The sequence below is a fragment of the Hyla sarda genome, unplaced genomic scaffold (assembly GCF_029499605.1).
Source record: "Hyla sarda isolate aHylSar1 unplaced genomic scaffold, aHylSar1.hap1 scaffold_59, whole genome shotgun sequence".
In the NCBI taxonomy this organism is placed as follows: Eukaryota; Metazoa; Chordata; class Amphibia; order Anura; family Hylidae; genus Hyla; species Hyla sarda.
The window spans coordinates 115,235-131,312 of NW_026610603.1; the positions used below are offsets into that span (position 1 = coordinate 115,235).

A 16,078-nucleotide genomic window follows, 5' to 3' on the forward strand; every position below is an offset into this window, starting at 1 on the left:
AATACATCCACCCTGAACCAGACCCTACACCAATACCTCCACCCTGTACCAGACACTACACCAATACATCCACCCTGAACCAGACAATACACCAATACATCCACCCTGTACCAGACACTACACCAATACATCCACCCTGAACCAAACAATACACCAATACATCCACCCTGAACCAGACACTACACCAATACATCCATCATGTACCAGTCTCTACACCAATACCTCCACTCTGAACCAGACACTACACCAAAACCTCCACCCTGAACCAGACAATAGACCAATATCTCTACCCTGAACCAGACACTACACAATACCTCCACCCTGAACCAGTCACTACACCAATATCTCCACCCTGAACCAACCAGACACTACACCAATACATCCACCCTGAACCAGACACTACACCAATACATGCACCCTGAATCAGACACTACACCAATATCTCCACCCTGAACCAGACACTACACCAATACATCCACCCTGAACCAGACATTACACCAATACATCCACCATGTACCAGACACTACACCAATACATCCACCCTGAACCAGACAATACAACAATACATCCAACCTGTACCAGACACTACACCAATACATCCACCCTGAACCAGACAATACACCAATATCTCCACCCTGAACCAGACACTACACCAACACATCCACCCTGTACCAGACACTACACCAATACATCCACCCTGTACCAGACACTACACCAATACATCCACCCTGAACCAGACACTACACCAATACATCCACCCTGAACCAGACACTACACCAATACATCCACCCTGAACCAGACACTACACCAATACATCCACCCTGAACCAGACACTACACCAATACATCCACCCTGAACCAGACACTACACCAATACATCCACCCTGAACCAGACAATACAACAATACATCCACCCTGTACCAGACACTACACCATTACATCCACCCTGTACCAGACACTACACCAACACATCCACCCTGAACCAGACACTACACCAATACATCCACCCTGAACCAGACACTACACCAACACATCCACCCTGAACCAGACACTACACCAACACATCCACCCTGTACCAGACACTATACCAATATCTCCACCATGTACCAGTCACTACACCAATACATCCACCCTGAACCAGACACTACACCAATACCTCCACCCTGTACCAGACACTACACCAATACATCCACCCTGAACCAGACACTACACCAATACATCCACCCTGAACCAGACACTACACCAATACATCCACCCTGAACCAGACAATACACCAATACATCCACCCTGAACCAGACACTACACCAATACATCCACCCTGAACCAGACACTACACCAATACATCCACCCTGAACCAGACAATACACCAATACATCCACCCTGAACCAGACAATACAACAATACATCCACCCTGTACCAGACACTACACCATTACATCCACCCTGTACCAGACACTACACCAACACATCCACCCTGAACCAGACACTACACCAATACATCCACCCTGAACCAGACACTACACCAATACATCCACCCTGTACCAGACACTACACCAATACATCCACCCTGAACCAGACACTACACCAATACATCCACCCTGTACCAGACACTACACCAATACATCCACCCTGAACCAGACACTACACCAATACATCCACCCTGAACCAGACACTACACCAATACATCCACCCTGTACCAGACACTACACCAATACATCCACCCTGTACCAGACACTACACCAATACATCCATCCTGAACCAGACACTACACCAATACATCCACCATGAACAAGACACTACACCAATACCTCCACCCTGTACCAGACACTACACCAATACATCCACCCTGTACCAGACACTACACCAATACATCCACCCTGTACCAGACACTACACCAATACATCCACCCTGTACCAGACACTACACCAATACATCCACCCTGAACCAGACACTACACCAATACATCCACCCTGAACCAGACACTACACCAATACATCCACCCTGTACCAGACACTACACCAATACATCCACCCTGAACCAGACACTACACCAATACATCCACCCTGAACCAGACACTACACCAATACATCCACCCTGTACCAGACACTACACCAATACATCCACCCTGAACCAGACAATACACCAATACATCCACCTTGTACCAGACACTACACCAATACATCCACCCTGTACCAGACACTACACCAATACATCCACCCTGAACCAGACACTACACCAATACATCCACCCTGAACCAGACACTACACCAATACATCTACCCTGAACCAGACACTACACCAATACATCCACCCTGAACCAGACACTACACCAATATCTCCACCCTGAACCAGACACTACACCAATATCTCCACCATGTACCAGTCACAACACCAATACATCCACCCTGAACCAGACACTACACCAATACATCCACCCTGTACCAGACACTACACCAATACATCCACCCTGAACCAGACACTACACCAATACATCAACCCTGAACCAGACACTACACCAATACATCCACCCTGAACCAGACACTACACCAATACATCCACCCTGAACCAGACACTACACCAATACATCCACCCTGAACCAGACACTACACCAATACATCCACCCTGAACCAGACACTACACCAATACATCCACCCTGTAGCAGACACTACACCAATACATCCACCCTGTACCAGACACTACACCAATACATCTACCCTGTACCAGACACTACACCAATACACCCACCCTGTACCAGACACTACACCAATACATCCACCCTGTACCAGACACTACACCAATATCTCCACCCTGTACCAGACACTACACCAATATCTCCACCATGTACCAGTCACTACACCAATACATCCACCCTGTACCAAACACTACACCAATACATCCACCCTGTACCAGACACTACACCAATATCTCCACCCTGTACCAGACACTACACCAATATCTCCACCCTGTACCAGACACTACACCAATATCTCCACCATGTACCAGACACTACACCAATACATCCACCCTGTACCAAATACTACACCAATACATCCACCCTGTACCAGACACTACACCAATACATCCACCCTGTACCAGACACTACACCAATATCTCCACCCTGTACCAGACACTACACCAATATCTCCACCATGTACCAGTCACTACACCAATACATCCACCCTGTACCAGACACTACACCAATACATCCACCCTGTACCAGACACTACACCAATACATCCACCATGTACCAGACACTACACCAATATCTCCACCATGTACCAGTCACTACACCAATACATCCACCCTGAACCAGACACTACACCAATACCTCCACCCTGAACCAGACACTACACCAATATCTTTACCCAGAACCAAACACTACACCAATACATCCACCCTGAACCAGACACTACACCAATACATCCACCCTGAACCAGACACTACACCAATACATCCACCCTGTACCAGTCTCTACACCAATACATCCACCCTGAACCAGACAATACACCAATATCTCCACCCTGAACCAGACACTAAACCAATACATCCACCCTGAACCAGACGCTACATCAATACATCCACCCTGTACCAGACACTACACCAATACATCCACCTTGAACCAGACACTACACCAATACATCCACCCTGAACCAGACACTACACCAATACATCCACCCTGAACCAGACAATACAACAATACATCCACCATGTACCAGACACTACACCAATACATCCACCCTGTACCAGACACTACACCAAAACATCCACCCTGAACCAGACACTACACCAATACATCCACCCTGAACCAGACGCTACATCAATACATCCACCCTGTACCAGACACTACACCAATACATCCACCCTGAACCAGACACTACACCAATACATCCACCCTGAACCAGACACTACACCAATACATCCACCCTGAACCAGACAGTACACCTATACATCCACCCTGAACCAGACACTACACCAATACCTCCACCCTGTACCAGACACTACACCAATACATCCACCCTGTACCAGACACTACACCAATACATCCACCCTGTACCAGACACTACACCAATACATCCACCCTGTACCAGACACTACACCAATACATCCACCCTGAACCAGACACTACACCAATACATCCACCCTGTACCAGACACTACACCAATACATCCACCCTGTACCAGACACTACACCAATACATCCACCCTGAACCAGACACTATACCAATATCTCCACCATGTACCAGTCACTACACCAATACATCCACCCTGAACCAGACACTACACCAATACCTCCACCCTGAACCAGACACTACACCAATACATCCACCCTGTACCAGACACTACACCAATACATCCACCCTGAACCAGACACTATACCAATACATCCACCCTGAACCAAAAACTTCACCAATACATCCACCCTGTTCCATACACTACACCAATACATCCACCCTGTACCAGACACTACACCAATACATCCACCCTGTACCAGACACTACACCAATACATCCACCCTGTACCAGACACTACACCAATACATCCACCCTGTACCAGACACTATACCAATACATCCACCCTGAACCAAAAACTTCACCAATACATCCACCCTGAACCAGACACTACACCAATACATCCACCCTGTACCAGACACTACACCAATACATCCACCCTGAACCAGACACTACACCAATACATCCACCCTGAACCAGACACTACACCAACACATCCACCCTGAACCAGACACTATACCAATATCTCCACCCTGACCCAGACTCTACATCAATACATCCACCCTGACCCAGACACTACACCAATACATCCACCCTGAACCAGACACTACACCAATACATCCACCCTGAACCAGACACTTCACCAATACATCCACCCTGAACCAGACACTACACCAATACATCCACCCTGAACCAGACACTACACCAATACATCCACCCTGTACCAGTCTCTACACCAATACATCCACCCTGAACCAGACAATACACCAATATCTCCACCCTGAACCAGACACTAAACCAATACATCCACCCTGAACCAGACACTACACCAATACATCCACCCTGAACCAGACACTACACCAATACATCCACCCTGAACCAGACACTACACCAATACATCCACCCTGTACCAGACACTACACCAATACATCCACCCTGAACCAGACACTACACCAATACATCCACCCTGTACCAGACACTACACCAATATCTCCACCCTGAACCAGACACTAAACCAATACATCCACCCTGAACCAGACGCTACATCAATACATCCACCCTGTACCAGACACTACACCAATACATCCACCTTGAACCAGACACTACACCAATACATCCACCCTGAACCAGACACTACACCAATACATCCACCCTGAACCAGACAATACAACAATACATCCACCATGTACCAGACACTACACCAATACATCCACCCTGTACCAGACACTACACCAAAACATCCACCCTGAACCAGACACTACACCAATACATCCACCCTGAACCAGACGCTACATCAATACATCCACCCTGTACCAGACACTACACCAATACATCCACCCTGAACCAGACACTACACCAATACATCCACCCTGAACCAGACACTACACCAATACATCCACCCTGAACCAGACAGTACACCTATACATCCACCCTGAACCAGACACTACACCAATACCTCCACCCTGTACCAGACACTACACCAATACATCCACCCTGTACCAGACACTACACCAATACATCCACCCTGTACCAGACACTACACCAATACATCCACCCTGTACCAGACACTACACCAATACATCCACCCTGAACCAGACACTACACCAATACATCCACCCTGTACCAGACACTACACCAATACATCCACCCTGTACCAGACACTACACCAATACATCCACCCTGAACCAGACACTATACCAATATCTCCACCATGTACCAGTCACTACACCAATACATCCACCCTGAACCAGACACTACACCAATACCTCCACCCTGAACCAGACACTACACCAATACATCCACCCTGTACCAGACACTACACCAATACATCCACCCTGAACCAGACACTATACCAATACATCCACCCTGAACCAAAAACTTCACCAATACATCCACCCTGTTCCATACACTACACCAATACATCCACCCTGTACCAGACACTACACCAATACATCCACCCTGTACCAGACACTACACCAATACATCCACCCTGTACCAGACACTACACCAATACATCCACCCTGTACCAGACACTATACCAATACATCCACCCTGAACCAAAAACTTCACCAATACATCCACCCTGAACCAGACACTACACCAATACATCCACCCTGTACCAGACACTACACCAATACATCCACCCTGAACCAGACACTACACCAATACATCCACCCTGACCCAGACTCTACATCAATACATCCACCCTGACCCAGACACTACACCAATACATCCACCCTGAACCAGACACTACACCAATACATCCACCCTGAACCAGACACTTCACCAATATCTCCACCATGTACCAGTCACAACACCAATATCTCCACCATGTACCAACCACAACATCGAAGCATGTAGCCACTACACAGGTTGCCATACCCGGTCTCTACATTTTCCACCATTCCCAGTCTCTATATTCTTCCACCATACCCAGTCTCTATAGTCTTCCACCATACCCGGTCTCTACATTTTCCACCATTCCCGGTCTCAATATTCTTCCACCATGCCCAGTCTCTATATTCTTCCACCATACCCAGTCTCTATAGTCTTCCACCATACCCAGTCTCTATATTCTTCCACCATACCCAGTCTCTTTATTCTTCCACTATACCCGGTCTCTATTTTCTTCCACCATAACCGGTCTCTACATTCTTCCACCATACCCGAACATACGTTCTGTATGACCCACAGGTATTGGTGTGCATCTCTGGAGGGACTTTTCATGTTTCAGTATGGGGTGGGAGCCGGTTATTTCTAGTGTCATATTACCATTTATGCATGCATAGTTTGGATGCATACCCATTTGGGTGTTTACAGGGGAAGTGCAATATATTGGGTGGTACGACAATCACATTGGGTTGTTATGTTTTCCTAAGCACTACAGCACCTTTTTCATTACCGAGATTTGTGCACTTTAAAATATCCCTGGATTATTCTTATTGAGGTTTTACTAGATATATTTTCTGGCGTCACGGGGAAAAATTTCCTTTCCCCATCAAAGAGTATTCTGCCACTTGCCTGTGGGGACTTTTCTTGCTGTGTTTGTTCTGTGCTTTTATGTGATTTTATTCATGGTTTGTCTTTATGTGTGATTTCCAATAAAGAATATGTGTGTTTAACATTATCTGATTCTCCAACCATACCTGATCTCTACATTCTTCCACCATACCCAGTCTCTATATTCTTCCACCATACCCAGTCTCTATAGTCTTCCACCATACCCAGTCTCTATAGTCTTCCACCATACCCAGTCTCTATAGTCTTCCACCATACCCAGTCTCTATATTCTTCCACCATACCCAGTCTCTATAGTCTTCCACCATACCCAGTCTCTATATTCTTCCACCATACCCAGTCTCTTCATTCTTCCACCATACCCAGTCTCTACATTCTTCCACCATACCCGGTCTCTATATTCTCCCACCATACCCAGTCTCTATATTCTTCCACCATACCCAGTCTCTATATTCTTCCACCATACCCAGTCTCTATAATCTTCCACCATACCCAGTCTCTATATTCTTCCACCATACCCAGTCTCTATAGTCTTCCACCATACCCAGTCTCTTCATTCTTCCACCATACCCAGTCTCTACATTCTTCCACCATACCCGGTCTCTATATTCTCCCACCATACCCAGTCTCTATATTCTTCCACCATACCCAGTCTCTATAGTCTTCCACCATACCTGTTCTCTATATTCTTCCACCATACCCGGTATCTATATTCTCCCACCATACCCAGTCTCTATATTCTTCCACCATACCTGATCTCTACATTCTTCCACCATACCCAGTCTCTATATTCTTCCACCATACCCAGTCTCTATAGTCTTCCACCATACCCAGTCTCTTCATTCTTCCACTGTACACGGTCTCTACATTCTTCCACCATACCTGTTCTCTATATTCTTCCACCATACCCGATCTCTACATTCTTCCACCGTACCCAGTCTCTTCATTCTTCCACCATACACGGTCTCTACATTCTTCCACCATACCCGTTCTCTATATTCTTCCACCATACCCGTTCTCTATATTCTTCCACCATACCCGTTCTCTATATTCTTCCACCATACCCGGTCTCTACATTCTTCCATTATACAGGTACCTGCTCTCTACATTCTTCCACCTTACCCGGTCTCTATATTCTTCCACCATCCCCGGTCTCTACATTCTTCCACCATATCCGGTCTCTACATTCTTCCACCATACCCGGTCTCTACATTCTTCCACCATATCCGGTCTCTACATTCTTCCACCATACCCGGTCTCTACATTCTTCCACCATATCCGGTATCTACATTCTTTCACCATATCCGGTCTCTACATTCTTCCACCATACCCGATCTCTTCATTCTTCCACCATACCCAGTCTCTTCATTCTTCCACCATACCCGGTCTCTATATTCTTCCATTATACAGGTACCTGCTCTCTACATTCTTCCACCTTACCCAGTCTCTACATTCTTCCACCATACCCAGTCTCTACATACTTCCACCATACCCAGTCTCTATATTCTTCCATTATACCTGCTCTCTACATTCTTCCACCATACCCAGTCTCCACATTCTTCCACCATACTCAGTGGGGGGAGATTCATCAATCTATATAGAATCATTTTAGGTGTATTTTCTTGCGCAAAATCTTGCGCAAGGATATTTCTTGCGTTCTTTTTGTGCGTCTTTTTAGGTGGAACTTTTTCTAAAGATGTCACCCTTCAGGTGTACCGTAGAGCTGTTTTTCTGGTAGACATGAATTTATTAACTGCGTATTTTTTTTTTGCGCAAAAAAAGGACGCAAGTGTCATTTTCTTGCGCAAATATACACCACCTCCAAGCACACGTACAAGTCTGCCTTATATTTTTTTCAAGAGCTGAGATGGGCTGGGTTCTATTACTGCACATGATTCACAGAGATCCGTGCGCAAGTTTAGTAAATTTTGCGCAGGTAAATTACAAATACACGCAGAAAAAAGGGGTAAAATAAGCTCTACCATACACTGATGTTGATGAATCCCCCCCCAGTGTCCATATTCTTCCATTATACCTGCTCTTTAAATTCTTGCACCATACCCGGTCTCTACATTCTTCCACCATACCCAGTCTCTATATTCTTCCACCATTCCCGGTCTCTATATTCTTCCACCATACCCAGTCTCTACATACTTCCACCATACCCAGTCTCTATATTCTGCCATTATACCTGCTCTCTACATTCTTCCACCATACCCAGTCTCTATATTCTTCCCCCATACCCAATCTCTATAGTCTTCCACTATACCCAGTCTCTTCATTCTTCCTCTGTGCACGGTCTCTACATTCTTCCACCATACCCGGTCTCTATATTCTTCCACCATACCCGGTCTCTACATTCTTCCACCATACCCAGTCTCTACATTCTTCCACCATACCCAGTCTCTATATTCTTCCCCCATACCCAATCTCTACAGTCTTCCACTATACCCAGTCTCTTCATTCTTCCTCTGTGCACGGTCTCTACATTCTTCCACCATACCCGGTCTCTACATTCTTCTACCATACCCGATCTCTTCATTCTTCCACCATACCCGATCTCTTCATTCTTCCACCATACCCAGTCTCTATATTCTTCCACCATACCCAGTCTCTATATTCTTCCACCATACCCGGTCTCTAAATTCTTCCACCATAACCAGTCTCTACATACTTCCACCATACCCAGTCTCTATATTCTTCCATTATACTTGCTCTCTACATTCTTCCCCCATACCCAGTCTCCACATTCTTCCACCATACCCGGTTTCTACATTCTTCCACCATACTCAGTCTCCATATTCTTCCATTATACCTGCTCTCTACATTCTTCCACCATACCCGATCTCTACATTCTTCCACCATACTCAGTCTCCATATTCTTCCATTATACAGGTACCTGCTCTCTACATTCTTCCACCATACCCGGTCTCTACATTCCTCCACCATACCGGTCTCTACATTCTTCCACCATACCCAGTCTCTACATTCTCCCACCACACCCAGTCTCTATATTCTTCCACCATACCCGCTCTCTGTATTCTTCCACCAAACCCGGTCTCTACATTCTTCTACCATACCCGGTCTCTACATTCTTCCACTATACCCGGTCTCTACATTTTTCACCATACCCGATCTCTGTATTCTTCCACCATACCCGGTCTCTACATTTTTCACCATACCCGATCTCTGTATTCTTCCACCATACCCGGTCTCTACATTTTTCACCATACCCGATCTCTGCATTCTTCCACCATACCCGGTCTCTACATTCGTCCACCATACTCGATCTCTACATTCGTCCACCATACCCGGTCTCTACATTCTTCTACCATACCCGGTCTCTACATTCCTCCACCATACCGGTCTCTACATTCTTCCACCATACCCAGTCTCTACATTCTCCCACCACACCCAGTCTCTATATTCTTCCACCATACCCGGTCTCTGCATTCTTCCACCATATCCAGTCTCTACATTCTTCCACCATATCCGGTATCTACATTCTTTCACCATACCGGTCTCTACATTCTTCTACCATACCCGGTCTCTACATTCTTCCACTATACCAGGTCTCTACATTTTTCACCATACCCGATCTCTGTATCCTTCCACCATACCCGGTCTCTACATTTTTCACCATACCCGATCTCTGCATTCTTCCACCATACCCGGTCTCTACATTCGTCCACCATACCCGATCTCTACATTCGTCCACCATACCCGGTCTCTACATTCTTCTACCATACCCGGTCTCTACATTCTTCTACCATACCCGGTCTCTACATTCTTCCACTATACCCGGTCTCTACATTTTTCACCATACCCGATCTCTGTATTCTTCCACCATACCCGGTCTCTACATTCTTCCACCATACCCGTTCTCTACATTCTTCCACCATACCCAGTCTCTACATTCTTCCACCATACCCGGTCTCTACATTCGTCCACCATACCCGATCCCTACATTCGTCCACCATACCCGATCTCTACATTCATCCACCATACCCGGTCTCTACATTCTTCTACCATACCCGGTCTCCTCCATTTTCTGAACCTCCCTCTATCACCTCCCAGACTTCTCTCGTGCTGCTTCAGTTCTTCAGATAGACAGCATGTATAATAAATCTGATGCCAATTGCCCTACAAACCTGTGGGCATTGAGTCATTGGGATTGATCTGCTTTTCTCTGACCAATAATATTCTTTCTGCTTCCCCCTGGTGGTGGGAGGACACAGGTATATGGCTAATGACTTATCTTTTCTTCTTCTTTGTGCAGATTTTGGAGGTGGATATCGCTTGGGCCGCTCAGCCTCCACCTCTGGGGTGCGCCACACATCCACCCACAGGCAAAATCAGGTACTGCGCATGTTCTGCCCAGACATTGAGACCTGCAGAGCATTCCTGCGCTGTGCACATCGGATCACTATGCTGCAGAGCATTACTCCAGCATGCAGATGGCTCACCTCTGTGCAGAGCATTGCTACTACATGCAGATGTGCCCAGGCTCTCCATTGCGCAAAACTCATCACGTCATTTTATCATTCTCTTTCTCTGCAGAGCATTATTCCCACAAGGAGTTCACTCACTTTTCTGCAGAGCATTACTGCTGCATTGCGATCATCTTCCTCCGCAGAGCAATACGCCACCATGCAGATTATATTATGCCGTTCTCTGACCTCATTTCCTTTAAGATCCTCTTAACTCCCTGCAGAGCAGAACTCATTCCACATCTTTACAAGAGCCTTATTCTTGCTTTCTGGTTATCTCCATTACCCATGTGTGCAGATTATCTCGCCACTTTGTAAAGCATGACCCATGCATGCCCATAACATCAACTTCCACACAGGGTATTATTTCTCCCTGCAGAACATTACTCCACATTACTTCTGCATGCAGACTCAGCACTCTGCAGGGCATTACTCCCGCCCTTTTATCAACTCTGCAGAGCATTACTGCATGCATATCCTTCATATCAGCCGACCACGTTGCAGAGCATCAATCCCTGCATGTATATCAACTGATCAACCTGCAGAGGATAACACACACTTTGCATATTGATTTGCCTGCACCGCAGAGCATTACTCCTGCATGCATCTGAGCTGCCCCCCTTCCGCAGAGCATTACTCCTGCATGCTTATTACTGTTTGGTTCCAGAACATTCCTGACTTTCTCTCTCCCCTCTTTCCCCCAGGCTGTTTTGTCCCCCACCCCTACATTGCCCTCTGGTGGCCGGGAACGTGATGGGAAATTACAGGAGGTGATTGAGAGGAAGAGGTTTCTGTGCCATGAGATCAAGTCACGGCAGCCAAGGGCAGAGAGGGGGCTCTGCAAGCAAGAGAGCCTGCCCATTCTGCCCAGCTGGAGGCGGGGGTCCGAAGTCCGGAAGGGGGGCACTCCACCTTGCCATCGGCAACAGGCTGTGTTGTGGGACACTGCCATCTGAGGATCCTCACCCCCATCTCTATACCCAGGGGCGCTGGCCGAAACCCTGCGGTGGTGGAGGCGGGCAAGAGAGGAGGTCTGTGGGCAGGGGGGTAGTCTGCAGATAAAGAGATGGCGATCTTCTGCAGAATGTGGGACTGAGTATCTATAAGAGCAGAGAAATATTTTACGAGGGCAGTAGAGGGGTGAAGTAAAGATGGTGAGGGTGAAGGTCCAGGGCTGGGGTCCCCTCGTGAGTTGACGTTCTTGTCTGTTCATGATTATGGTATTTGTTGTTGAGTTTCCACCCATGAGACGAAGCCCCCTCTCCCTAAAGTATTAGGGTCACTTGGAGCAGTGGGGTCAACCACCAGCGAGGTCAAGGGCTAACCAGGCGGAAACCGCACAGAGCTGTCCACATACGCGGAGCTGCTCCATCCACACATCCCGCACAAGGTGCAGAATACCCACCAAACCAAGAATTGGCAAAACCCGGTCAGCTGCTGTCCAAGAGGTTGAGGGGCATCTATGGGGGGCGACAAGTGATGCTAATGGGGTGAGATGGTTACTACCAATAACAGGACAGATATTATGATCTCAATGGGATGTGGCCACACTGGAGACTACAGAGGCGAAGAATGACATATTCGGGGTGGAGTCACCCTTTAAGTGTTCTTTGAACTTGGTGCTGTCTATAGTCAGCTTTATTTATCATAGTAGTGGCTGGGAGAAGCGGGTAATGCCAGGATGGTAAAGCATTGAAATATGGGTGACTGTGCCCCAAGCCTGCCATACACATTACAACACCGGAGGTCCAAAATGGAGGAGAGGAGATAAGTGGAGGCCAAAAGATTTCTGGTACCACCTACCATGTAAGTCTCCAGACCCCTTCATTTCTGTCACATCTTATTCTGTTGCTCCTCGTGTTTCCCGTCATTCTGCCCTCAATACCCCGTAATGACAAAGAGATTACAGAATGTTACAGATCTTTATTAAATTACTAGAAAGAAAAAACTAAACTCTCGCAGGGACATAAGTATTCATACCCTTTACTATAACATGCAACATAAGATTTCATACCCTTTACTCAAGACTTGGGTGAAGCACCTTTGGCAGCGATTACAGCCTCCAGTCTTTTTAGGGATGAGGTTTTCACACTTGGATTTGGGGATCTTCTGCCATTCTACCCAGCTGCCCCCACCATGATCACTGTAGGGATGGTATTGGGCAGGTGATGGGCAGTGCCTGGTTTCCCCCAGACATGATGCTGCCCCCACCATGATCACTGTAGGGATGATATTGGGCAGGTGATGGGCAGTGCCTGGTTTCCTCCAGACATGATGCTGCCCCCACCATGATCACTGTAGGGATGGTATTGGGCAGGTGATGGGCAGTGCCTGGTTTCCCCCAGATATGATGCTGCCCCCACCATGATCACTGTAGGAATGGTATTGGGCAGGTGATGGGCAGTACCTGGTTTCCCCCAGACATGATGCTGCCCCCACCATGATCACTGTAGGGATGGTATTGGGCAGGTGATGGGCAGTGCCTGGTTTCCTCCAGACATGATGCTGCCCCCACCATGATCACTGTAGGGATGGTATTGGGCAGGTGATGGGCAGTGCCTGGTTTCCTCCAGACATGATGCTGCCCCCTCCATGATCACTGTAGGGATGGTATTGGGCAGGTGATGGGCAGTGCCTGGTCTCCCCCAGACATGATGCTGCCCCCACCATGATCACTGTAGGGATGGTATTGGGCAGGTGATGGGCAGTACCTGGTTTCCTCCAGACATGATGCTGCCCCCACCATGATCACTGTAGGGATGGTATTGGGCAGGTGATGGGCAGTACCTGGTTTCCTCCAGACATGATGCTGCCCCCACCATGATCACTGTAGGGATGGTATTGGGCAGGTGATGGACAGTGCCTGGTTTCCCCCAGACATGATGCTGCCCCCACCATGATCACTGTAGGAATGGTATTGGGCAGGTGATGGGCAGTACCTGGTTTCCCCCAGACATGATGCTGCCCCCACCATACTTCACTGTACGGATTGTATTGGGCAGGTGATGGGCAGTACCTGGTTTCCCCCAGACATGATGCTGCCCCCACCATGATCACTGTAGAGATGGTATTGGGCAGGTGATGGGCAGTGCCTGGTTGAGGCTGCAGTGATGGTTCGGGACCTTCTGGAAGTTTCTCCCATCATAGGATCACAGGATCTTTGGAGCTCAGTGACCATTGGATTCTCTGTCTCCTCTTTTACCAAGACCCTTCTCCCCTGATTACTTTGGGGGGCGGCAGCTCTAGGAAGAGTCCTGGTTGTTCCTTCTTCCATGTAAGAATTATGGAGGCCACTGAGCTCTTGGGAACTTTCAATGTAGCAGAAATATCTTTGTCCCCTTCTCCTGATCTGTTCATCCACACAATCTGCCTATCTGAGCTCTACAGGCAGTTATTTCCTTCTCATGGTGTTTGTTCTGATATACATTGTCGACTGTGAGACCTTATATAGACAGAGCTGTGTCTGAGCTCTACAGGCAGTTATTTTCTCCTCTCGGTGTTTGCTCTGATATACATTGTCGGCTGTGAGCTCTTTATAGACAGGGCTGTGTCTGAGCTCTACAGGCAGTTCTTTCCCCTCCTCATGGTGTTTGCTCTGATATACATTGTCAGCTGTGAGACCTTATATAGACAGAGCTGTGTCTGAGCAATACAGGCAGTTCTTTCCCTCCTCATGGTGTTTGCTCTGATATACATTGTCAGCTGTGAGACCTTATATAGACTGGGCTATGTCTGAGCTCTACAGGCAGTTCTTTCCCCCTCTTGATGCTTGCTCTGATATACATTGTCTGCTGTGAGACCTTATATAGACAGGGCTGTGTCTGAGCTCTACAGGCAGTTATTTGGCTCTCATGGTGTTTGCTCTGATATACATTGTCAGATGTGAGACCTTATATAGACAGGGCTATGTCTGAGCTCTACAGGCAGTTCTTTCCACCTCATGGTGTTTGCTCTGATATACATTGTCAGTTGTGAGACCTTATAAAGACAGGGCTGTGTCTGAACTCTACAGGCAGTTCTTTCCGCCTCATGATGTTTGCTCTGATATACATTGTCAGCTGTGAGACCTTATATACAGTAGACAGGGCTGTGTCTGAACTCTACATGCAGTTATTTTCCCCTCATGGTGTTTGCTCTGATATACATTTCTAGCTTTGAGACCTTATATAGACAGGGCTGTGTCTGAGCCCTACAGGCAGTTCTTTCCGCCTCTTGGTGTTTGCTCTGATATACATTGTCAGCTTTGAGCTTTTATATAGACAGGTCTGTGTCTGAGCTCTACAGGCAGTTCTTTCCCTCATGGTGTTTGCTCTGATATACAGTGTCAGCTGTGAGCTTTTATATA

At 47.2% G+C, this 16,078-nt stretch overlaps 1 protein-coding gene across 3 annotated transcripts in view; it reads left to right on the forward strand.

Annotated features, from left to right (window-relative positions):
- Window positions 1–14,066, forward strand: part of NYAP1 (neuronal tyrosine phosphorylated phosphoinositide-3-kinase adaptor 1) — a 56,197-nt gene extending 42,131 nt beyond the window's left edge. For all 3 annotated transcript variants that reach the window (XM_056554179.1, XM_056554178.1, XM_056554177.1), the window contains exons 7-8: window positions 11,523–11,602; window positions 12,438–14,066. In XM_056554179.1, the coding sequence (XP_056410154.1) occupies window positions 11,523–11,602; window positions 12,438–12,689 (332 nt within the window). In that variant the 3' untranslated portion in view covers window positions 12,690–14,066. The remainder of the gene's footprint in view (window positions 1–11,522; window positions 11,603–12,437) is intronic.
- Window positions 14,067–16,078: the final 2,012 nt, after the last annotated feature.